The following is a 26448-nucleotide window of genomic DNA, read 5'->3' on the forward strand; positions in this document are numbered from 1 at the left end:
GGAATGGGAGTAAGAATGATATTGGTTTTGTATAACTTGTTTACTAATTTACCGGAATTAAAACTAGCTTGATTACTAAATTGCTCTTATTAAAATAAATTATTCTGGTCATCTTCTGCAAGGCTCGACTCTCTCCCTACCTCTTCACCCTCCTCGTCTTCATCCTCTTCGATTGCGTCCTCTATGACGAGGACCTCACCTGCATTTTTGGCCAGCAACTTCAACTCACCTCCAGCTCCAACCCAATCGTCATCAAAAGTTCAAAACAGGTGAGTCAACCCACCCCTATTCAACCAAATTAACCATTTTTCCGATGCAAAAAATTGAAACTTTGGAATTTACTAAATTGGGTCTTTTGTTTTGGGCCAAATTAAATTTGGGCATCGGTAGGCCCTTTCCAACGCACCGCTTGAGAGGCTGAGAGGGAGTCACACGCTAATCTCCTTCTTCGTGTGTAAAACCTCAAATGGCCGTTGAAGCTCTCCCAATTAATTTTCCGTGACATTTTTGCAGAAAGATAAATTCGATGGCGGGTTCGGTTATGCTGCAAAGCCTGTGCTGCATAACCGTACAATCCCCAAATTGTTACAAGAATCAATCCCTAGCTTTCACCCACTCTCAGTTCTTCTCCTCCAATTCGTCTTTAAGGCTAAAGAAGCAGTCTTTGCTCTCAGCTATTCGGATTAAGAGGCAGAGGACTCAGAATCATCGCTTTGTTGTTCCTATTGTATTTGCTTCACAGTCCAACTTCTTCAACGGTTAGCTGCACTTCACTGCTTTTGTTCTTCTAATTTGTACCATTGAATGGCATCCTGAACATTTTTATTTGGTGGGTTTGTCTAATTTTTTATGTTTCTGGATTGGGTTTTTTCTGTTTTTGGTTTTTGGTTTCTGGGTTCTGATAAATGATGTTATTGCAGCTGAATAGTAATGGTGAGTAGGAAGTAATGCGCATATGTATGCAGTAGTCTCTAGATTTAGATTTGTGTATCAACTCCAGTGATTTTTGGTTAGGAGAGTGAAAGTGTACCTGACTGGCCCGAAAAACAATTGCGATGATTTCTATCGTGCATGAAACATTGAGGTTATTGTAGAAGCAGTGAAGTTGTGACTAAACTGATAATTTTTGTGAATACTTGAATCTTCTTGCAGGAAGATTAAAGAATATAGACTTCAGTTGAGGGAACTGGCTAATCATGCATAACCCATGAAAGCCTAATACTTGGTGGGTGAAACACTGACTGATTACTGATTTGCAATGTGCAGTAAGTGTGATTTTCTTAGGGAAATTTTGGTTACATGACCTTTGTTCTTTTACGGTTCTAGGTTCATAAGAATAGACCCTCCTCTCTCTCAGTTTCTATTTGGTCTCAGTTTCCATATTTTGTAGCATTTTCTCAGAAACCAAACAGGGCATTAAATTTAACTCTTATTCGGTGTTGGGTTTGATTGATCCATCAAACAGGGCATTTTCTCAGTTTCCAAATTCTTGTAAGTTTCATGAATTGGGATTTTTTTATGAATTTGTGTGCTTTAGCAATTGATGGAACTTGAATTTCTTTACAATGGATTCCGTATTAAAGAATAACTTTCAATGGAGAAATTAAAAAAAATAGGTCTTGATACGAGCTTCAGATGTTCAATTTATGTTGGGTAGCTTTCCAACTGTCCATTTGATAGGATTAAGTATTATGTTTCCTATGGTTGATAAGCTAAAATGACCATCTCAACCTCAAGTGCAGGGCTACTGGAATAAGGAAAGTTTTAATTTTGAGTATAAATTCTAACAGACTTTACTATAAGGGTTCAAATTCAAACTTTGTTACCACAAAGACTATCTTCTGAATACTATATGATCACATGACTATTTATTCAATTAGGCCTTTTACAAATAATAATGGTAATGAGTTAAATAGTTAGTTGTTAGGAAAAAGTGAATCATTTAAAATCAAATCCGTATCATAGTGCATAAATATGATTCATTTTCGCCACCCTCGTAAAGCTTTATCTGTAAAATTATATATATTTCATCAATCACGCTTTGGCCTCAAAGTCGTTGTCCTATCTAAAATATAGGTCCTTAGTCATGTTTATATTACATGTAAAGCTCTGCGTTTTGAGGCGCTCTCTCTCTCTCTCTCTCTCTCTCTCTCTCTCTCTCTCCCTAAATTACAAATAGAAAAATTGAAGCAGGATTTTTTTAGGATTAAGGGATTGAATTGAAGAATGTGGAGAGTCTCAAGTTATGCTCTTTTACAACCATGAAAAGTGGTCTAGTAGAAGCACGTTAAAATTCCAAATCAAGTTTGCTCCTTGGTCTTAGATTCAAGGCATGAAACTAGTAAAAATACTGGTGATTCATTGGTTGAAAGCTTTGAGAAGACATGTGCTATTTGAACGTGGTCAGAAGTGGATTGAAATGCCTTTAGCCTTTTCGATTCCCACTAGGAATAAATTTTACCCTTTGGAGTGTGTGTGGGATACCTCAGCCTTGGGCAAAAAAAACAAGTTATGCTCTTTTATGACTAAGACCAATTTTCTTCAATGCTCCAGACTACATTTTCTTAATGAAGCGGTAGAGATATAATCCGGACCATTTAGTAGTATAAAAAAAATGAATGATCAAGATTAAATTCAGAATTATTTTTGCTTACTTGCTAGTTTAGTGCATATAAAGCCGTACTACCCAGTAGTTCGAACTATTAAATACTTACCCAATTAAGGCATACAAGTGGTTTGCTTGTTTTGTTTATCTTGTTTTATTTACTTGAATCATTTTTTAGAATATAATTGACACTCCCTTTGGTAGTCTGGTTGCAGAGAAATTGTTGTGCCGGCATTTTGTTTCGCCAAGGGAATGCGCCACGGAGTTGTGTTAGAGCATCTCTAAAAGACCAGGCAAATTACTAGGCGAATTAGATTTGTTGCTGCATCAGCAAAACATGGCCCCAAGGGACTAGACAAATGCCTAGACAAAAATACCTTGCGGGTTCATGAGGTAAAATAAGGAGATGCTCTTATAGTTGTGTTTGAGTGGTAGAAAGTGTAGTGATTGGGAACTCTGTGTGGAAACCAACTTTATAATTTGTTTAAGTCATGTAAACCCCAAGACTGCAGCCCTTATGAAAACCAATCTTTGAGATCAGACCAAACTGTAGCCTTTGTACTCAGGTATATGATACTACTGAGTAGCTATTGGCATAAGGAATAAATACACTAACCAAGCGAGGACCATATCGTTGCATCTCCTCCATAACAAGTATTAGGAATCCTTTTCCTCAGGAGCTTGGATTGAGCCATGAACAAAGCCAATCTTATTTTTGACGTTAAGACCAATTGTCATGGCACGACACCATGGCATAGTTATACACATCAAGAAACCTTGGAGACAAGATGAAGTCCTAAATGATCAGAGGAATGTAGGAAGTATGGATCAGATGAATCCATGGTGTCTGTAGTAACCGCAAAATTCGTATTTCATTGATGTGGCCGTAGAGTCAAACTTATACAGGAAATAGGAATCTATACAAGGCAATTTACAAGACTTGGGGACTACCCCAAGTTAATGAGACAATAAGGAAAATTACAATAATCTTAAATCAGTTACAATTAAACCAAATCGTAATAGGCAGCTTCCTAACTGATTTCATGGTTATGTGTGTTTCATTCCATCAAGGCTTAGCTGCAAACTGTGTGTATAGTTGATGTTATGTTATCCAAACCAGAGTTCAACGTCTCCTTTTTCCTGAGTGGAACCCTACTCCCCTCGCCGCCAGTCGGCTTAGCTTTGGTGAATCTTCGCCACCACGAATCGTGCGGAGGACCGAGCTAGTGTTCTCATTCATCATTCTCCTCATTTTCTTTCTACTCTAGAATTCTGAATTTCAGGTACTTTTTTAATCTTGTTATTTTTTATTTTATTTGATAAAGAAGGTGTGCATTTGGTTACTTTTATGAAGCAGAAAATTTGATGGGAGAAATGATCATCAATTTATAGACTAAGAATTTTAGGGTCTGTTTGGTATCATATCCAAAAACTTTGGTTGTTTCTAAAAATAATTTTCAAATAACATCACTTAAAAACAATTTTCTTTTAAATCTCAAAATTTCAAAAATTTGTTTGGTTGAATTTTTAAAAATTTTTTTTTTAATTTGAATTCAAACTTCATTGTACAAAAATTGGAGGAGAGAAAGAATTGGGAAAGAGAAAAGAGGGAGGAAATAGTTGGCGAGGAGAGAGAAAGACAAGGAGAGGACGAGGAGGATAGGGAGAGAGCAAAAAATTACAGTGAGAAGGTGAGGAGTGAGAAGAAAGAGAGTGTGATGAGAGAGACAAGACAAAGGCTGATGAGAGAGAGAAGACAAGGTGTGACGAGAGAAGAAAGAGAGGGTTGAGAGAGAAAAAAAAGGGTTAGGAAGGAGCAAAAGAAGATGTTGAGGAGAGAGCAGGAAAACTCTAAAAACTCACTTTTAGTGTTTTTAATAACTTTGTTAACGAGTAATTTTTCAATCGTAAACTTTTATACTTTTACGTATATGATATTTAGATGATGATCAAGATCCTTTGACTTTGGTCTTTGTCATTATTAAGAAAGAGGTTGTGACAATGCTTTTTTATTTTAGTACATCGATATTTTTACACATTATGAGGAGAAGTAGTTTGGCTAAGCCATACAATGGATAACTTAATTTGGTATCGAATTCGCCATCCACGAATTCTACCAAACAAGAATTCAAAGCCTAAAACTCAAAAAGTGTTTTTAAGAAATAGCCTATGTTTTTAAGTTAGTTTTGAATCCAATTTTTAAAAAGAGTTCTACTAAACAAGAATTCAAAGCCTAAAATTCAAAAAGTGTTTTTAAAAAGTTGAACTCAAGTAAAATATCAAACAAGCCCTTCAGTATTCATCAACTTCACCGCATTCTCATGTTAAATAATGCAGTCAAGTCTCCCATCAAATTAATTATCCGGCCATTAGAGAGATGTTGGGAAATTTACCACCAACCAACTATATCATCTAATATTGCTTCACAGCATTCTTATTTATATTTTACTTTACTTTTTATTCTCCGAGTATTGTATAGCATGTTAAATTTCAGTGTTAAAAAAAGAAAGAACAACAATAGTATGTACATCTTGTTAGAAGAATTCTCAAAAGTTAAATTAAGAATATTGCCAATGAACATGCATTATGAGATCCTGAATTCATTGACCATGCAAGGGTTACAATTACAGTTACAATGTTTTTTTTTATTAGTGCATCATTGATCCAAAACTAAGGAAGAATCTTATTACAAAGATATATGCACCATGTCTTTGTTATAGTACATAGAATTGTAATTGTAAACCAGAAGTTAGTATAGCTTTGGTTAGAATTCACATGAGAGATTACCAACCATGGTATTTTAGTTATAAGCATAAAGAAAAGCTTAATGAAATAGAAGTCACCCCAAATTTGTTATTAGATTTTGGTTATCTTGATAAGATTTTTATTAACTATAGCTCTCAATTAGAAAATTTTCCGTTTAAGCGTAAGAAAGTAGCAGAAGATTACTTAAAAGATTGGAAGAAAAATTGTATAAGTTTATCAGAAGTCCTCCAGAATGGTACAAACATATGCACAAGGAAGAGGCAAGGCATATAGCCATGGTAAATGAAAAATCTTTCAGATTGTCCTCTATATCACTGCATAGATGGACTCCCACACAACACCACATTTTGAGATATCATGTAGCTCGAATGTCAGCCTTGGAGGAATTTGAAGATTTTAATTATGTACAACAAAACAAAGAAAGCCTCAACAAAACAAATATATGTCATCAGCCTTACTGCAAGCCTCAAAATTTTAAGAAAGAAACTGCATTAACCTATTGCAGATCAAAGAAGATAGTCTAATAGAAGTAGAGCTAGAAGAAGGAGATGATCAATACTAGAACAATATGACAGAAGAGGAACAACACAACGTTGATAACATGAGAAAGGCATAGAAGAGCTGGCCACAGATAAACAAAGTTGAAAAAGCAACACAATAATACAAGTGGAGAATATTTCACAGTTGCACCATGCAAAGCTACTTACAATACTTCAAGTTTCAGACAGAAGTATAAACATATCTACGGGACCCGCCATGTTGAATGAAATAATGACATAAGAGTAGATTAAAAAGGGAACTTGACCTATGATACTAAAAATGTCCTTTTGATTAAAAATTAAATTTTGAAAGAGCTTTTCATTCAAACCTCTTATTTAAATAATTACTGTACACCTATTAAAATGAATTTCTTTTCTCTTAGTAACACAACCATTACCATACATTAATTTACACAAATGGTGTTCATGTTTTGTTGACACATAATTTTCGTCGCTTATGATTCTTTTTGTTTATAAAGGAAGATAACTGGTGATAAAGGGAGACAATTGATAGCAAACGAAAACAACTGGTAGTAAGCTAAGATTATCCACTCATTTCAAGTCTGGAGAGACTATGATTTTTAAAACCACCACCCTAACCCAGGTGCACCCCTTCCTTTTGACATCCCTGCCCGTCACTACCCTCCTTCACCCACCCAAAATCCAACTGCAGATTTCCTAAATCTCCGAACCCGGGTCTCCTGAGATCTTCCCAATTATCTGCGCGAGGCACAAATTAAGCCCCCTCGCCGTCACTACCCTCCCCCACCCTCCCAAAATACCAAAACTATCCGAATAATATAAACTTAAAATACTAATATTCTTGAGTGGAGGACCGAGCTAGTCTTCTCATTCATCATTTTGCTCATCATTTTCTGTCTGCTCTAATATGCTGAATTTCAGCTACTTTTTGAATCTTGTTATTGTTTGTTTGATTCGATAAGGATGTGCATTTGGTTACTTACTTTTTAAAGCAAAACTTTGATAAGAAAATTGATCATCAATTCATAGACCAAGACTTTTTACGTATTGATCAACTTCACCGCATTTTGCATGTGAAATATATAATGCACTCAAACTCAAGGCTCCCATTAAATTTATTTAAATTATCTAAATAATTTATCCAACGTAGGGTGCAAGATTGGGTATTGGTTTTAGGTCTCATTCTGGATCTTATGTCTTGCCGCGTAATTAAATTGACGAAAATCTCAGGTAGAACCCATTGTTTGTTATATTCAGTTAATCTCAGTTAACATATTTTTTCAGTTCCGTAACGAAATATAACCTCTAGGTTGCACAGACACAGACACAGATACGGCGACACGAAAAATCTTAAAAATAGGACACGGACACCGCTAAAACACTGCGATTAAAATATAATAAATTTATAATAAATATAACGTATATTAGAAGTAATAATGCGAATCATAATATAACAAAACAATCGTGTCGTCACATTCATTCATTATACATATCATTGTTGTAAAAATCTCCACCTAGAACCGCCTAGGCGCTAGGCGGTTGGCCACTGTCCCGATTAGCCACTAGGCATTTGAAAATTAAGAAAGTGCGCCAAGACCCGCTTAGATGTCCTCCTAGGCACCCGCCTAAACCCGCCTATGTCCGACTCTCACTTAGACAGAAAATCAATAACTTTCTCTTTGCATTTTATTTTGTCAATAAAATGTAGGAGACTTGGAAGAACACTCATTATGTGCTTGTTCCTCATGTCCTAAGTGTGTTCTAATACTTTATAATCTATACGACATTTTATTTTGCAATTTATGTAGGTCAATATAATTATGTGTTTTTTAAGTATAAATAGGTACTTATTTATATAATACATAATAAATTTACTTAAATCTGCCTAGTCCGCCTAGGCCTGGTCGTTTAAGCACTATGCCCCAACCGCCCACCCAACTAGTGTCTAGCATCTTTTAGAACCTTTATACATATTAGCTAAATTAACACAAACTTAATATAGAATGCAACTGGAGTGAAGCATCAACCACTCACCTCCAATTAAAATAGAATGCAACTGGAGCGAAGGCCGTAGAGAGGAAGATGGGAACAGAGGGAGAAGAGAAATGGAGGGAAGGCGCAGATTATAGAATGAAGTTAGGTTAGGTCGGGTTGATTTTAGGCTTTAGTGTTCGTATTTTCAAATTGTCCCAAATGTTCCGATGTTTCCTGATCAAAATATTTTCTAAATTTACAAAGAAATGCCCCTGCTGTGTCTTGATCGTGTTCAATCCGTGTGGCGTATCAGAGTGTCCAACACACCGACACTTTGGATTTTAAATTGTCTGTGCAACCTAGTCTAAACTGCATGAAATTTCAGAAGATTAAAAACACACAACACTTCGAAGTTTCAGAGTGTCAGAGTGTCCGTGCAACCTAGTCTAAACTCTCTGAAATTTCCCGGGAACAGATTTTCTAATCCTTTATTTACGCTTGGAAATTCGGAAAGGATATTTCAACTCAATCAAGAGCTGTCCCCTGGCCCCAGCCATGTGAACAAAGACCAGTCCCAGAGTGCGTGGACTGTGAAGGGTGTCTTGGACAAGTGTGGAGTTGACAAATAAATATCAAGCGCCAACGTCAAGTGTGTGGGTTAAGGTATAAAAACGTGTCACACGGGAACACGAGAAACACAATACATAATCGAAAAAGAAAAGAATATCTAGAACAATACAACATTTGTTCTGACGAGTGATTTTCAAATAGAGCAAGCAGCAGAGCAGCAAGTGAACCGAGTTGATCATGTCTTCACCAAAACACTTGCAATACCTTCAAGTAACAATTAATCAAATTAATTAATTAGAAATTCAAATGGACAAATTCGTAAACATTTTCAGACTCGACAAAATTAGCCAATTGGCTAATGAAATGGACAAATTTGCCAAATGCCCATGGAAATTCAAAATTCAAGAACCGCAAACATATGCATAATGCATATAACAAAAGAAATTCGGAAAAACCTTTACTTTCTGGTAGCTCCTCGGAGTGGCCGACCAAATGAAGCTAAAAGGCATTACGCGTTCTTTAATGGTCATGTGCGAAATTGCAAGTGTAAAGAAAGGATTATAAACTCTGCACCTCCAAAGTTGTTATTAGCTCCGATTTATTTGTGCCTCATACAAAGGCAAAAAACTCGCGAACAAATAACAGATAATCATGCAACTCAAATCTATTACATTTCTTTATATGCTCCTGCTGCTGTCTGCGTTGCCACTGATCAAAACGACATCAATATCTCCGCGAAAGCAAGCAGAATCGCTCATCAAATGGAAGGACGGCTTGTCTTCATCATCATGGCCACCTTCGCCACTCAATTCATGGTCCCTCACCAACCTCAACACCCTCTGCAACTGGGCCGCCATCGTCTGCACCAAAACCAGAACAGTCTCCGAAATAAACCTCTCCGGTATGAAAATGTACGGAACGCTGGCTCTTTTCGACTTTTCCCTTTTTCCAGATCTCACCTACTTCGACCTGAATGGTAACTATTTCCGAGGGCATATACCATCTGCCATTGGAAATCTCTCCAGGCTCACAACTTTGGACTTGGGCAACAAATTTTATGAAGAGCCTCGTAACCAATTCACTGGCCCAATTCCGGACAGGATAGGTTTGATTTCTGGTCTTCAACATATTGACCTGAGTTGGAATCTTCTGGAAGGGAAAATTCCACCCTCTATAGGACAACTCAGGGAGCTCCAGTACCTTGATCTTTCATACAACTCATTAAACTCTTCAGTCCCTTCTGAGCTTGGTCTTTGTACAAACCTTTCCCACTTGTCCCTATCTTCCAATAAACTCAATGGCAAACTGCCTCTGTTCTTGTCCAAACTTAAAAACAATAGCTTTAGCGGAACCATTTCAGCAGAAATTGGGCTGTTGACACAATTGCAGTATCTAAGCCTTTATTCCAATGAATTCAGTGGAGAGTTGCCAAATGAAATAGGAGATCTAATGTCGTTATCCACACTCGATCTTGGCATGAATCACTTGACGGGGGAGATTCCTCAGAGTCTAGGCAAATTGACTCAACTTCAGCAACTCTATTTGGACGATAACCACTTGACATGGGAGATTCCTCAGAGTCTAGGCAAATTGACTCAACTTCATGTACTCTATCTGTCCGATAACCACTTGACAGGAGAGATTCCTCAGAGTCTAGGCAAATTGACTCAACTTCAGCAACTCAATCTGTCCGATAACCACTTGACAGGAGAGATTCCTCAGAGTCTGGGAAATTTATCTCAACTTCAATACCTCGATTTGTCAGCTAACAACTTGACAGGAGTGATCCCATTAAGTTCATCTGGTATGTTGGACCTTAAGCAACTTTAATTGTCTAATAACAATCTGACAAGGGTAATACCAACTCATCTGTTTCTCGTCGTAGGCTTAACAGGTTTGGTCAACTTGGATCTCAGCAGAAATTCACTATCGGGTGCAATACCATCAGAATTGCACATGCTCACAAGATTACTGTCTTTCAATGCCTCACACAATAATCTCTCAGGCGAAATCCCATCAGAATTAGATCACATGTTGTCTCTACGTAGCTATGACTTTTCATATAACAAATTGACAGGGCCATTCCCAACTTGTGGCATTTTCAATAAGGCGGCAAAAAGTGCTTTTGTTGGTAACCATGGCTTGTGGAGTCATGCAGAGGGACTAACTGAATGTAAGTCCTCCAATACAAATTCCAAAAGTGCTAACAAGAATATAGTATCTGTTTTCCTTTTTTCCTTTTTGGGTTTCGCAACAGTTGCAATTGCCATTGCTTTCCTTCTTATGTTTCACAAGAGGTCCAAAAGCCGGCCTCAGGTAATCAAAACTTCTCAAAACTTTGAGGATTATGAATCAATGATATTGCAAGAAGAAGTGAAATTCACATTTCGGGAAGTTGTCAAGGCCATAGACGACTTTCATGAGAAACACTGCATTGGGAGAGGCGGATTTGGAAGAGTATACAAGGCAGAGCTCGAATCAGGTCAAGTTGTTGCAGTGAAGAGGCTTAACACGAATGACTCTAATGACATTCCAGCAATTAATCTCCGAAGTTTTGAGAATGAAATCCGAACTTTGACAACTATCCGGCATCGCAACATCATAAGGCTATATGGCTTCTCTTCAAGGAGGGTTGCATATTCTTGCTTTACGAATACTTACAGAGAGGCAGCCTCGGAAAAGCATTGTATGGGGTAGAAGGGGTTACTGAACTTGGGTGGCCAACAAGGGTAAAAATTGTGCAAGGACTTGCTCATGCACTTTCTTACCTGCACCATGACTGCTCACCACCAATTGTTCATCGTGATGTAACTGTTAATAATGTATTGCTCGAGCAAGATTTCGAGCCCCGACTCTCAGATTTTGGAACAGCAAGACTGTTGAGTATTGATTCATCCAACTGGACCAACATTGTTGGTTCGCTAGGATACATGGCACCAGGTAATGTAAAATTTTAATGTTCCACAATTTTGTACTATCTTTTGTAGAGCTGACATATTTTCTTCTCTTTATACACAGAGCTTGCATATATTATGCAAGTGACGGATAAGTGTGATGTTTATAGCTTCGGAGTGGTGGCACTAGAAGTCATGATGGGAAGGCACCCCGGGGATATGCTAGAGTCCCAACTATCAGAATCATCAACGTCAATGAATGAAAATGCAGAGTTGCTTCTGAAAGATGTGTTAGATCAAAGACTAGAGCCTCCAGCCAATGAATTGGCAAAGGCAGTGGTGCTTGTAATGAGTATAGCATTGGCTTGTATACGGACACGTCCTGGGTTGCGTCCGACGATGCATTTTGTGTCACAGAAACTATCAGCTCAGAGTCTTTCTTGCCTCCCCGAGCCATTTGGTATGCTTACCATCAAGAAGCTATCGGCCCTATAAAACTAGGAGAAATATGTAGCTCCAACTTCAGATTAGAATTCTTGCTACGAGCAATCTATCAAATAAGGAGATGTTGTGGAATTTTATTTTATTTTTTTTATTTTTAATGTTTACAACGAATTTCATAAACATGTAATTGATATCCGCACCGCCCTGATTAATAGTGTTGCAAATTGTGTGGTTGAAAGATATAGTGTTTAGCTCTGTGAAATTCGTACTTGAATAAATAACCAGTTACACACAAATATTATATCGAGATACTTCCTTAATTATTTGGTTCGATTTTGCCATTCATTATAATAATTGATATTGTGATTCTAGTAATCTCTGTCAAATATTTACGTAGCTAAATTTTTGGGACCATACTAGCAAAAATGTCCATGCTCTGCTGCGGGTTTTGAAATCGTAACCCACAATTTAATAAACCCAGAAATCAATCAGAGAAAACTTCAAGTAGAATTAAAATGAGTTCTAAATCAGAGAGAACTTCAAATTTCATGCAAGCTTTTTTGTTCTAATTTCTGGGCTTAAAATGCAAGATTGGAATTTGCGTTCGGTTCAAGTACGTAAGACAAACTGAGAAGCAAAATGAACTTAAAAAAAATAGAATCTATACCAATTTGATTATCCGTTCAGGTTCAAAAAGACGAAACGAATAATATTTTAAGTAAACATATGTTAAACTAAACAATTAAAAGTAATAAGTTCATTTAAGACATAGATAACATATTTGGTTCTTTGTACCCAAAATGGAAAACATTTGCTTTCGCTTAAGTCCTGGAAATTTGCAATATATAAGAGAGAATATCAGAATAAAACACATTTAAAGGAAAAGTAATAAGAAAAGAAAATAGTGGTTTTACCTATAATCCATGTGAGGAGTAGTCACAATTGACAACCCAGGAGCTCTGTAAATCATTAAAAGTAATAAGAAAAGAAAATAGTGGTTTTACCGATAAATAACCTGACCTTTATATCCATTCAATCAAGGCCACATACTCTTACTTAACTAAACTAAGCCTTTATAGTAATGTTATTACCTGGTCCAATTTGGAGGAGTAATTCTTCCTCATCGAAGAAAGAGTCTGAAATACATCTTCACTGTCACAACGCAAATCACAATGGATTCAGTTTTCTCATTTGCTTGAATAAGATAATACAAAACCAAGGTTAGGAAGCATAACACAGGAGCATGAAACTGTAAAATTTAGTTTTCTCATTCCCCTCCACTACAGCCGCACCATCAACACTTCCAAAATCTGGGTTTAATGAGATTAATCAGTCTATTAGTTTTCTCATTTAAACCATCATGGCATGGACAAATGCAAACACATTCCAGAATTTATTCCCAACTTCTGAAATTAATCGATAAGATTGTGAATTTGATCCAAATTAAAACGAAAAGGAAACGAATTGTTTAAAAAGTGTATCTTTATCATTAAGCACTAAACCCCTTTCCGCTGAATCAATCATATAAGGGGGAGAGAGAAGATAGAACTGAACCCAAAAGGCGAAAGCCTTCACTAACAAAGATACATATTTGTTAAATATGTACAATTATAGCTCTCTACTCTTAAACAGCTCAGCTCAACCTCATTCCAGCTGCAAGTTATTTGATCTTAAGCATTTTGCTTTTCATTTATATAATAAATTGTGTAGATGTCTGTTGAACAAACAATGTTCCATGTATGTTATTTTTTCCCTGAATGACTGCAAACATGGTGATGTTATTGTTTTGCACTCGATGTTATGATATTATGATTCGCTAACATGTTGGTATCTATAGAAACCAAATTACTTATAAGGAAAAGAAATAACAATGTTACCTTGCCCCAACTTTTGAGTCACATAACTCGAGTTGATGACTGCCATATGCAAAGAAGAGAAGATACATGTTATCACCCGTAAATAAACGGAAATAGGCACAATAAACAACATAAGGTGGAAGGGACAACATTGGATAAGTAAAAGTACCTCACCTGCCATCTCAAGGGCCTAATGGGGTTGTCACTTGTCAGAGAAAATCCCGGAAAAAGAATATCACCTAAGACCTTATTTCAACATAACATTATTAACATGACTATAGAATGGAGAAATAACAATACGTACCGTTCCTTTGCCAATAGCTGACGCATTTGATATTAACAGATCTTGGTTTCTTTGAACAGATTTGCAGCTTGCTTGTAAGAGTTCTCGTCCAATGACAAATAACTTCTGTAATCAGAACCGTAAAATCCACAGAAACTAAAATCAAGAAACGACAACATAAACAAAAAAGAAATTCAAAAAGTAAATAGAAGTACAGTTTATAAACTAAACTTTACAAACAAAGTGACATTTACAATAAGAAAGAACAAAAAGATAAATTCGATCACAATCGAAAGGGGGCAAAAAGCCCAAAATGTAAATAGAAGTACAGTTTATAAACAAAATGAAATTTACAATAAGAAAGAACAAAAAGATAAATTCGATCACAATCGAAAAGGGGCAAAAAGCGCCAACCTTGCAAAAACCAGTAAATCGATCTTGGAGAAGACCAGAATCACGGCTCTCAGAATTTGAATTGTTGGAAGCTGAAACTTCAGGCTTAGCATCTTCCATCTTCACCATAGAAGGTAGACTCATCTAGACCCTAGCTGAACCAAACCAAAATCAAGATTACCAAAGTTAATTCCAACCGTTAATTTCTATAAAACCATACCTCAAAAGTTAAAACAAAACAAAATTGAAGGGTTTTACATGGATTTGCGAATGTAAGAATTTGAATTTCCAAAAACCCACTACTGTAAAAACCCCAAAATCCCGAGATCGATACCAAAAAAGAAAGAAAATTTCCAAAACCCAGAACTCAAATTCTCATTGTACGTTTCCCAACTGTTGTAATTGATCTCTTCAGTTACTCGATCTGAATTTCGCTCCAAAAATCAATAAATTTACTTTGCAGAACAATCAATTAATCAGTGAGAAAACAAATCACCCAAAAGGTCAGAGATTTCCAAAGCCAAAAGGAAATTAAGAGAGAGAAACGGAGGAGAGAGAGAGATCGGAGTACTGTTAGTTAAAGCGTGGACAGCGTCTGTTCTCCGAGCACTGTAATCCCTGAAGATCTCTTCCGCCGTTCGAGGACTCGAGCCATCTCCCTGCTCCTCCCCCTCCTTCCTCTCACCGAATCTCACACCCATTCCTCCATCTGACCGATATCAACCCTGCCCTCTGTGAGATGGAAGCAGAAGTCGAGAGCGACGAAAGCAGATTTGTAAGAGAGAGAAGTGGAATTGCTCAGCTAACCCTCGTTCAGGAGAAGCGTTGTAATTCTTCAGGCTCTCTCTCTCTCCCCCTCCCTCCCCCTCCCTCTCTGCAAGCTGGAGGCTCTGTCTCGTAACCCATCCCCTCACCAAATCCCACAAGCCGTCGATCCCACCGAATGCAACCCCCATCTGAAGGTTGGCCCAACACGTGTAGAGGGCACCCAAACGTACGAACAAAATTACCCTCCTATCTTTTAATAATTACCCTCCAACCCAGCCCCAAGACAGACTTTGTTGTAATAAGGCAAAATCGAATGGCACCTAGTAATTAAGTTCTCTCTTAATTTTAGAATACACTAGTAATTAAGTTCTCTCTTAAAATCAATCGAATAGCATTCTCGTATCAATTTGATCTCCAAATCAATACAATCTCATCTTCTTGTTGTTGTAATGCACATATCTTGACACAATTACTTTTGCTCCACTGAAATTACCCTAGACACCCTAAATTGATAATTTTCACTCCTTTTTTTTTTTTTTTTTTTTTTTTGCGTAACTCCGATATTGAATGCCTGTAAATTAAAACAATAAAATTTAATGCATCTAGCCTATTCAAATATATAAAATCCAAAGAAATATATTTCAATATGACCACATCAGATATCCAAATATAATTTTAGAAACAACTAGAAAATGTGCTCGTCCTTCGCTGCGGAGATTGAATGTATTAGTCGGAACATGCATGAATAGTTTCTACACAAAGTAACTAAAATGATGGTATAGTACCTAAGAACCAATGAAATGATTCTTATTATACATGGATATGCATGCTATCATAAACATTCATTTGCAGATTGTATTGTGTCATCAATATTATACTCATAGTTTCAAGTAATCAACCAACTCCATGCATGAAAAACACAGAAAAAGGAAAACAAAAAAGTAGAAGACATAATACTTGAGCATCTGGCAGGAATAGCAAGCTTGTGAAAAAATTGTTAAACCGTCTTACAAATTCAATCGCCACACGTTATACTGTAACCCAAGACAAATATAAAGCATATAGTTTGTTTACAAATAAAAACGAAGTACTGCCAGAATATGCGACTGAAAAAATGCTTCTTAATGCGGTCTTGCAAGAAATGAATGTAGTTTGAAAACAACCCAGAAAACACCCCAGAAATTTTTACCACCCCAATCTTACTATGGAAGCATAAATGGACAGGATCTCTCCCTAATTTTGTAACAGAAATTCGAATAGAGAATATCAGGCTCCAGAGGTCATGACTTATCTTCGGCATAAATATGTACACTGTAAGTTTAGTTCGAATGAAACAAATATGTGTGTAAAGTAAAAGGCGTCAACGCTACATGCACTGCTTTACAACCATCTCAAGTTGTCGACACAATGCTTAAAATATTCAAGACTCAAAGATTTTCATACAAACAGAACACCTCACCTAAACAATAACCGAAGTTGTGGTATCTGAATTAAGTTGGCAGACGTTGTGCAAGGCTTTCTTCAATATCATATTCCCTTTTCATCTTTTCTATAGGATACAAAAAAGGGTACAAATTCAGACGTAAATAAGAGAATATGCCACACTGTACTATTACAGTTGCTAATCTTGAACAATAATGCAAGTGTAGCTGCTCTTAATTGAGAACTTCATCAAATAAACAATAATAAAATTAACGTAATATGTCAAAAACCAAAAAAAAAAAAAAAAAAAGAAAAAAAAAAAAGATCATTTGAAGGCACGGTAATGCCTTCGCCATCGTACACTTGCAACATGTAATTGATGCATCTGTTGTTCAATGAAATCATTTGCTTGGCTAAAAAAGTTGTAATACAATAAATACAATGACATCCAATTTATGAGAAATCATGCAGAAGCAAATGTAAATGATAATGGAATTATGAATGCAAATGAGAAACACAAACTTGCCAAAAAGAAAACCTATTATGGTGTGCAAAGATACTCACATTGTATTTTTTATTGCATCATCCATTTCGCAACACATTAAAAAAAATGCTTGAAAAAGCTTTGCTATGATCATTAGGTTCTGCAAAAAATACGAGAAAAAAAAAGAAGAAACAATTACTGAAAAGACAGAATAATGGCAAAATACACTCCTCAACAATGCACACGAACATGTGAGTTGAAATTTTGGAACATTTGACAACAAAAAGAAAGATGCAAAATTAGAAGAAATGAAGAAGATGCTCACTCAAAAAGAAAGAAGAAACAATATCAGGCTTCTTCTCTTCGGTATCCAGACTTCCATCACTGACTCCTTCTTCAACCTTAAACGTATTTAAAATAAAAAATGGAAAAAAAAAAAAAAAAAAAAACTTAGAAGAAATCATCACATGGAATTAAATCATCCAAGTAAAATTAGATCATGGACACAAAAAGAAATGAAGGCAATTTAATTTGATTTACTGAATAAGCTTGGAATTTGTAATATGTAGACATAAAGAAAAAGAAATCGACTTTAAGTTATCAATCAAATCATTTGCTTGGCTATAAAAGTTAAAATACAATAAATAAATTCACATTCAATTTATGAGATATCATGCTTGTAAATGATTACATAATCATGAATGTGAATAAGAAACACAAACTTGCCAAAAAATAAAACCTATTATCGTGTGTTAAGATACTCACAACATATAGTGTGTCAAGATAGCTGCAACAAAAGTTTCATCCAATGACTTAACACTCATATCAAACAAAAGTTGTCGCTTCATAATTTCCAATTTCAGTTCCTTACCAGCCAGCATTTCACCAATGTCAATCTCTTCCTAGAACTTTTATACTTACCTCTGTGGCAGAATTGAGAAAGAAAAAATTACTCAAATTCAAATCAAGAAAATGCAAATCTGTATTTATAGCATTGAACTGATTAAAGAGAAAACTAAAAGCATAATCCTTTAACTGTACAACGCAAATCTCACTATGCTAAAACAAATTCAAATCAAGAAAATGCAAATTTGTATTTCTAGCATTGAACTGATCAAAGGGAAAACTAAAAGCATAATCCTTCAACCATACAACAGCAATCTCGCTATGCTAAAACAACCATCAATTTCTTGAATAATGTCCATAGTGCATACCGAGAGAATTGAATTGTAGAGCCTGGGACATTTGATTAATTTCATCTGTGAAATCAAATCTTTCTTTTATTCTCTCTTAAATTAACCTTAATAAATATACCAATGACAAGTCAATAGTCAAAATCCTCACATAATAATTTTGAATTGATGAATGGGAACTGTTATTAGCACTCTAAAAATCTCATTCTACACTCCTCACAAGTGTAATTTTCTTTCTAATTATAGAAAGTTTGGAGTGCAAAATGAGATTTATAGAGTGCTAATAGCATTTCCCTTAATGAATAACACAAAAGATAGATACTCAAACATATAATGGGCAGAAAAGTAAGAGTAAAAAATCCTAACCTCAAGAATATGATTGTATTACACCAAAGATGCATGCTTAATTAAAAGTCCCGCAAAGGAAAGGCAAAAACTAAAAGTCAGCAAAAATGAAATTTAATGGGCTTGGTCTTTGCACAAACCTCACCTACTTGTCCCTGTCTTGCAATAAACTCAATGGGGAACTGCCTAATCTGAAAAACCTTGTTAGATTGCTTTTAGCTAATAATCTATTTATTGGTCAAATCCTTCCTTCTCTGGTCTCCAATTGGATAGAATTGGTCTCTTTGTACCTTCAGAACAATGAATTCAGAGAATACTTGGCAAATGAAATGGGAGATCTAATCTCGTTATCCACACTCAATCTGAGCAGGAACCACTTGACAGGAAAGATTCCTCAGAGTCTAGGCAAATTGACTCAGCTTCAGGAACTCGATTTGTCCTATAACCACATGGTAGGAGAGATTACCCAAAGTCTAGGCAATTCATTTCAGCTTCAGTTCCTAGAGTTGTCCGCGAACAACTCGACAGGAGTGATCCCATTGAGTAAAGGTATGTTGGACCTCAAGCATCTTTCATTGGCTAACAACAATTTGACAGGGGTAGTACCAACTCATCTGTTTCTTGTCGTAGGCTTAATAGGTTTGGTCTACATGGATCTCAGAAGCAATTCACTATCGGGTGCAATACCATCAAAATTGCCCATGCTCACAAGATTAGAGGTTTTCAATGCCTCGCGCAATAATCTCTTAGGTGAAATCCCATCAGAGCTTGCATATATTATGCAGGTGACATATTTTGTTCTCTTTATACATAGAGCTTGCATGTATTATGCAGGTGACGGACAAGTGTGATGTTTATAGTTTCGGAGTGGTGGCACTAGAAGTCATGATGGGAAGGCACCCCAGTGATATGCTAGAGTCCCAACTTTTAGAATCATCAACATCAATGAAGGGAAATGCAGACTTGCTTCTGAAAGATGTGTTAGATCAACGATTAGAGCCTTCAGCCAATGAATTGGCAAAGGCAGTGGTGCTTGTAATGAGTATAGCATTGGCTTGTATACAGACTCGTCTTGGGTTGCGTCCGACAATGCATTTTGTGTCACAGAATCTATCAGCTCAAAGTCTTCCTTGCCTTCCTGAGCCATTTGGTATGCTTACCATCAACAAGCTATCGGCTCATCAAAACTAGAAGAAAATAGAGAACATGCAGCTCCAACTTCACATTAGAATTCTTGCTACGAGCAGTCTATCAAATAAGGAGAAGTTGTGGAATCTTACTTTTTAAAATTTTTTCTTAATGTTTACAACAAACTTCATAAACATGTAATTGATATCTACACCACCCTAATTACTACAGAATGTTGCAAATTGTGTTAAGCACTGTGGAATTCGTACTTGCATAAATAACCAGTTATACACAAGTGTTATGTTAAGATACTTTATTTTTTGGTTTGATTTTCCTATTTGTCGTAATTGATATTGTGATTGTAATTATCTCTCTATCAACGATTTACATAGTTGTAGTTAGGGACCACTAGAAAATATGTTCGCGCTTCGTTGTGGGAATTGAATGTATTAGTCGAAACATGCATGAATAGTTTTTACACAAAGTAACTGAAATGACGGTACAATACCTAAGAACCAATGAAGTGATACTTTGCTTGCAATACATGGATATGCATGCTATAAGAAACATTCATTTGCAGATCGTATTGTGTCATCAATATTATACTCATAGTTTTAAGTAATCAGCCCACTCCATGCTTGAAAATGTTGGAAATTTTAAGTAGAATTTTCATTGTCTCACATTGGCCATTACCAAAAGATTTCTTCCATTTATAAAGCTTTGTTCCTTATAGATAGTGATTGGAGTGATGGACCATGGAAAATGAAATTGGACTCAACCTTGGGGTTGGCCTTTAGGGTGTAATAATTAATTGATAATTATATTATTTTTTATATGAATAGACTCATCTTTTCAGATGAAGTCTGAACTGAATGAAAAAACGCAGAGAGCAAAGCACCCCTTTGAAGAGATGTCTCCCAACAGTCACATCTCATTCTCATACCTGTTGCGAACATGCTTAATCCTACTATATATACATCCATCTGCATGACATTTAAAACAGAGAAAATATCAAATTCTTCTTCTACAGTCCTAAACCTTCTTATTGAGAGAACCACACAGAAATTCGCCAGAAGTCAGTTTTCCGATGCTGGAATTCTAACTTAGATCGTTTAATCCTAGTGAGGCAGATGTCCGTAGAACTACAAGCACTGAGTAGGGACAAAATATCTGTTTCAAGACCATTGTGGTACGCAAGCCTCGATCTTTAATTTGTCTATTCAATACTATTTCACATTGTTCATACTTTGTTAATATATTTATTCGCATTTATTATTTATTAACATATATAAGTTTATCACAGATTGTTGACATTTATCCAATAGAAAAACACAAAAGGAAACACACAAAAGTAGAAGACACAATACTTGAGCATCTAGCAAGAATAGCAAGCTCGTGAAAAAATTGCTCAACCGTTCTACAAATTCAATTGCCAAACATTACGCTGTAACCCAAGAGAAAGATAAAACATATAGTTTGTTCAGAAATCAAACGAAGTGCTGCGAAAAAAAAAAATGCCTCTTAATGCGGTCTTGCAAGAAATGAATGCAGTTTGAAACAACCCAGAAAACAACCTAGAAATCTTTACCACCCCAATCTTACTAAATAGAAGTATAAATGGACAGGATCCCTCCCTAATTTTGTAACAGAGATTCTAACAAAGAATATCTGGCTCCAAAGGTCTTGACTTATCTTTGGCATAAATATGTACATTCCAAGTTTAGTTTGAGTGAAACAAATACGCGTGTGAAGTAAAAGACATCAACACTACAGGCATTGCTTTACAACCATCTCAAATTGTTGACACAATGCTTAAAATATTTGAGACTCAAAGATTTTCACACAAACATAACACCTCACCTAAACAATAACCGAAGTTGTGGCATCTGAATTAAGCAGGCAGACGCTTTGCAAGGCTTTCTTCAATATCATCTCATATTCCCGTTTCATTTTTCCTATATGATACAATAAACCATTCACATTCAGAAGTAAATAAGAGAATTTACCACACTGTACTATTACAGTTGCTAGTCATGAACAAAAATGCAAGTGCAGCCGCTCTTAATCGAGAACTTCATCAAATAAACAATAATAAAATTTAATGTAATCTGTCAAAAACCAGCCTTCGCCATCGTACACTTGCAGCATGCAATTGATGCATCTGTTGTTCAATGAAATCATTTGCTTGGCTAAAAAAGTTAAAATACAATAAATACAATGATATCAAATTTATGAGAAATCATGCAGAACCAAACGTAAATGATAATGGAATCATGAATGCAAATGAGAAACACAAACTGGCCAAAAAGAAAACCTATTATGGCGTGCAAAGATACTCGCATTGTATCTTTTTATTGCATCATCCATTTCGCAACACATTTAAAAAAGTTTGTATGAAAAAGCTTTGCTATGATGATTAGGTTTTGCGAAAAATAATACGAAAAAAAATAAAGAAACAATTACTAAAAAGACATAATAATGTCATAGTAATGGCAAAATACACTGCTCAACAATGCACACGAACACGTGAGTTGAAATTTTGAAACATTCGACAATAAAAAGAAAGAAGCAAAATTAGAAAAAGAAAGAGATGCTCACTCAAAAAGAAAGAAGAAACAATACCAGGCTTATTCTCTTCGGAGTCCAGAATTCCATCGTTGACTCCTTCAACCTTAAATGTATTTAAAATACAAAATAGAAAGAGAAAAAAAAAACCCGTAGAAATCATCCCATAGAATTAAATCATCCAAGTAAAATTAGACCATGAACACAAAAAGAAATGAAGGCAGTTTAATCTGACTTAGTGACTTACTGAATAATCTTGGAATCTATCCCATGCAAGCGTTCGACTTCAACCCCCATCCTCGTTGCCCCTATAATATGTAGACATAAAGAAAAAGAAATCGACTTTAAGTTATCAATCAAATCATTTTGCTTGGCTAAAAAAGTTGAAATACAACAAATATATTCACATCCAATTTATGAGATATCATGCAAAAGCAAATGTAAATCATTACAGAATAAGAAACACAAACTTGCCAAAAAGAAGACCTGTTATAGTGTGTCAAGACACTCGCAGCATAAAGTGTCAAGATAACTGCAACAAAAGCTCCATCCAATGACTTAACACTCAGATTCTGTCGCTTCATAATTTCCAATTTCAGTTCCTTACCAGCCTCAGTGAGCATTTCACCAATTTCAATCTTCCTAGAACTTTTATACTTATCTCTGTGGTAGAAGTGAGAAAGAAAGAAAAAAAACTCAAATTCCAGTCAAGAAATGCAAATCCGTATTTCTAGCATTGAACTGATCAAAGAGAAAACTAAAAGCATAATCCTTTAACCGTACAATGCAAATCTCACTATGCTAAAACAAATTCAAATCAAGAAAATGCAAATCCGTATTTCTGGCATTGAACTGATCAAAGAGAAAACCAAAAGCGTAATCCTTCAACCGTACAACGGCAATCTCAGTATGCTAAAACAACCATCAATTTCTTGAATAATGTCCATAGCGAGAGAATTGAACTATAGAGCCTGGGACATTTGATTAATTTCATCTGTGAAAACAGATCTTTCTTTTATTCTCTATTAAACTAACCTTAATAATATACCAATGATAAGTCAATGGTCAAAATCCTCATATAATAATTTTTCATTGATAATAAGCCAAAAGATAGATACTCAAACATATAATGGGCAGAAAAGTACAACAACAACAACAAAGTATTTTTCCATTAAGTGTGGTCGGTTATATGAAGCCTAAAAAGTCATTGCACTCAGTTATGTGCCATGTCTTCAATTAGATCATAATGGGTAGAAAAGTAAGAGTAAAAAATCCAAACCTCAAGAATATAATTGTATTACACCAAAGCTGCATGCTTAATTAAAAGTACTGCCAAAGGAAAGTCAAAAACTAAAAGTCAACAAAAATGAAATTTAACAAAAGATTTAGTGCTAAAAGAAGTAACGCATACAATTAACCTATTTTATAATGAATCCAATTCGTAAATATTTGGAGTGTAGGCGTTTCTTCCTACCAACACACCCAAAATATAATTCTTTAATAAATTTAATTCATTCCATACATAACCATGCTAGGGTTATTGTGTTGCCTTCTTCGTGTTTTTCTTCTCCGAATAAATATGGAACCAAACCTATAAACTGTCTATTCAACTCAATACACAAAAGCCAAATTAAAAATCAACAAGTACAATCCAAGCATTATCAAAGTAGGTAAAACATAGACATTGCTCATATGCAGAGCAAAGTACAATTTGCCCTACCAACTTGTATGAATTGGGCCAGCGACAGAGAAATTCAGTTGAGAGAGAAAGACCACGTAAATACCGCTATGAAAACCATAACATTTTCAGGTTCCAATCGCATAAGATATGACTTGAAAATTTAAAAATATTAAGATTAAACGCAACCAGGTTCCAATCACAGCAATATGCCAAACAAAATATCATTCAAAACCACAACAATATGCCAACCTACAGCCCATCCCGTTGTTCCAAAATTTGTGAAAAAAAATCAATTCCAATTCATATTCAAATGCCAAAATTATCAAATAATGTTTGAAAAGATTATAACTATTTTTTAACTTAATCGATTAGTTTAGTTTCAATCACCTCCTCAACATTTTGGAAAGGCAAGAACTTTGACCAGAGAGCCAATATTTGTCTACAAAAGCTCTACCTCAAGTGGGCAAACTCCCAAAATAATAGGAATATTACCAAAAACCATACACCCTTCCAAAACCCTAGCAATCGATATAAATTTGAAACAAAAAAAAATTGGGGGAAATTAATAGATAATCAAATTTACTTGTGAAGATGAAGAGGGTAATTTTCGCTTACCTTCAGTCAAGAGGAATTTGGAAAACGTGGTGGCGGCGGCTGTCTGGGTTTTGGATGAGCAACAACGATATGGGTTTTGGGTTTAGAACGATGTGGAAATTCATTTGGATGAGCAGGTTGTCGTGTGGATTCAAACTACAGCAACAAGGAAAAGGCGGGGGGATGTGCCGATTCGGACTGGAGCAAGAAGGAAGCAGTGGAGGAGGAAAGCCGTGAGCGAACCACGCATAAAAATGGACATTCATGTATTTTCACTGTACCCCCATAAAATAAAAGGAAGGAAAAAACCGTTCGAAATCCGTCATTTCACTGTGCTTAAATACAGCGAAGTTGCTGGGTTTTAGTATATACTAGCTATTAGATGATATTAGCAACCGTGCCCCGCTCTGATGAGGGTTTTAAAACTAAAACATGCATAAAGTTCTAAATACCTACTATATACAATACTATTCATATTCACGTGGAAATTGATTTACAACGATATTTACAATAACTAAAATATAGGTGTCATATATTAGAGTCATTGGTTTTTGGTGCAGAATTCACGGATTTGCGAAACCAGCAGGGAAGAATAGGTGTACAAAGTTAAATCAATGATATATATTACCAACTCCAACTATTAAAATAAAAACAAAATTCAAGTTTTTGTAGTGAAATTTAATTGGGTTCGTGCGATAATTAATAGCTCAAACAAATAAAATTGATAAAATGAATTGAGGATGTTACCTCAAACTGTCCAGGATTGCTAATGGAGGGGATGAGCTTTGCAATGTGAAGAGATTCATCATTGTCATTGTTAATTAAGTATATTGTAGTTTCAGTAGAAACTTTAATTACATCTTCGTGTTCCATGATGAAGGAGTCCTTTTTGTGTTTCAACAACACATTGTTCAGAAATTACAAAACAACGATAAAATGGAGATATTACAGCTTTTGATAATATAATATAAAAAATTGTGTTAAAGAAGATATTAGATGCTAATCTCAAAAGGGTTTGTTCCACGGTCCACCACTTAAAATTTGCAAATACTAATTTTGAACAAAGAATAAAAAAATTCTACCAAGAGACAGTCAATTAGTACATCAATTTAATTTCTATAAAAGAAATTTGTGCAAAAATTTCATGAAATTTTGGTGAAGACGGAAAAGAAAAGGGTTAAGGCAATCAAGGACTAATGAAAGTTATGATATTGATTTAACATTAACTCAGGCTGATTTTGGTCACCAGCATTGATAAATCGAATGACTTCAACTTGGGCAAGCAAATGATTAAATTAGACGTAAGCGAAGTAGCTTAGAATTTAACCATATCAAAAAAGCAATGACAATCAAACTAACCTCTTCTTTTCATATGAAGTAGAATCTGTTATCTATTTTGCCTTTGTGAAGAATGCATTTTTCACTCTCTACACACAAAATGCATACATTGAAAAAGTCAGCTACAACATAAAAACTTTACATATACATCACTGTATATGTATCCTAAACTATATTGTATATGTATCAAATACTATATTGTACATGTATTTGGACATAAGATATAAAGATTTACTAACATAACTAAGCTTAAATTTATCAAAAGAAGTAATTAGAAATTGAAATCAAACGATATTATGGTTGTTCAAAAACAATCTGACTAAATTTTACAAATAGCATTATAAATTGTTAAAAAAAATAACACCATTGAAAAAACACACTACTCAAATCTACAATTCTATTAAAAACACATCACTAAAAACTAACTCCAAGGAAGGGGGGATTAACAAATTCTACCTTTTTAAGAGTTAGAATTGTTTTATCTATATCTTGAGCTGGATCCGCTGGATTTGAATCCTCGGTTGACTTAGAGGGAGGACAGGCATGGAAAGAAGTCATCTTGCAAGCAGAGATCAACTGCTTTTTTACCTTTTGATCACCCAGGTTGTTATTCGACTCAAGAAA

General features: G+C 35.4%; 4 protein-coding genes across 14 annotated transcripts in view; 2 read left to right on the plus strand and 2 right to left on the minus strand.

Moving 5' to 3' along the window:
* Window positions 1–26448, minus strand: part of LOC137741093 (uncharacterized) — a 78891-nt gene that overhangs the window by 11049 nt on the left and 41394 nt on the right. The window lies entirely within an intron of this gene.
* Window positions 8911–10402, plus strand: LOC148696754 (uncharacterized). The gene has a single exon (XM_088694336.1). It carries the CDS (start codon window positions 9088–9090, stop codon window positions 10264–10266), a length of 1179 nt encoding a protein of 392 aa, XP_088550462.1. The 5' UTR covers window positions 8911–9087; the 3' UTR covers window positions 10267–10402.
* Window positions 11066–15230, plus strand: LOC148696755 (MDIS1-interacting receptor like kinase 2-like). Its single transcript, XM_088694330.1, has 2 exons — window positions 11066–11376; window positions 11455–15230. The coding sequence occupies exons 1-2, from the start codon at window positions 11367–11369 to the stop codon at window positions 11823–11825; spliced, it is 381 nt and encodes a 126-aa protein (XP_088550456.1). The 5' UTR covers window positions 11066–11366; the 3' UTR covers window positions 11826–15230.
* LOC148696756 (uncharacterized) lies at window positions 12415–24804 on the minus strand. 11 transcript variants are annotated; one of them, XR_015962642.1, is made up of 14 exons: window positions 24508–24804; window positions 22698–22874; window positions 22459–22519; window positions 22269–22317; window positions 21507–21601; window positions 17306–17381; window positions 17061–17140; window positions 14878–16623; window positions 14328–14461; window positions 13935–14039; window positions 13805–13869; window positions 13652–13690; window positions 12866–12926; window positions 12415–12733 (listed from the first exon to the last, which is right to left on the minus strand). XR_015962642.1 is itself a non-coding variant. In XM_088694350.1 (5 exons), the coding sequence occupies exons 1-5, from the start codon at window positions 14448–14450 to the stop codon at window positions 12996–12998; spliced, it is 372 nt and encodes a 123-aa protein (XP_088550476.1). In that variant the 5' UTR covers window positions 14451–14457; the 3' UTR covers window positions 12415–12995. The 11 variants fall into 11 exon arrangements, 1 of the variants encoding a protein (XP_088550476.1); XR_015962640.1 differs by having other exon boundaries at window positions 13800–13869; XR_015962644.1 differs by lacking the exon at window positions 13805–13869.

This window comes from Pyrus communis, chromosome 5 (assembly GCF_041283825.1).
Source record: "Pyrus communis isolate YQ-2024b chromosome 5, ASM4128382v1, whole genome shotgun sequence".
NCBI classification, from domain to species: Eukaryota; Viridiplantae; Streptophyta; class Magnoliopsida; order Rosales; family Rosaceae; genus Pyrus; species Pyrus communis.

Excerpts from the sequence above, each read along its gene's own strand:
- LOC148696756 (XM_088694350.1), bottom strand. The coding sequence starts at position 14,450 with ATGAGTCTACCTTCTATGGTGAAGATGGAAGATGCTAAGCCTGAAGTT. Across the intron at positions 14,040-14,327 it reads GATTTACTGGTTTTTGCAAG|AAGTTATTTGTCATTGGACG; the intron begins GTTGGCGCTTTT and ends TTCTGATTACAG. Across the intron at positions 13,085-13,651 it reads GACTCAAAAGTTGGGGCAAG|ATTTTGGAAGTGTTGATGGT; the intron begins GTAACATTGTTA and ends CATTAAACCCAG.
- LOC148696754 (XM_088694336.1), top strand. The coding sequence starts at position 9,088 with ATGCAACTCAAATCTATTACATTTCTTTATATGCTCCTGCTGCTGTCT.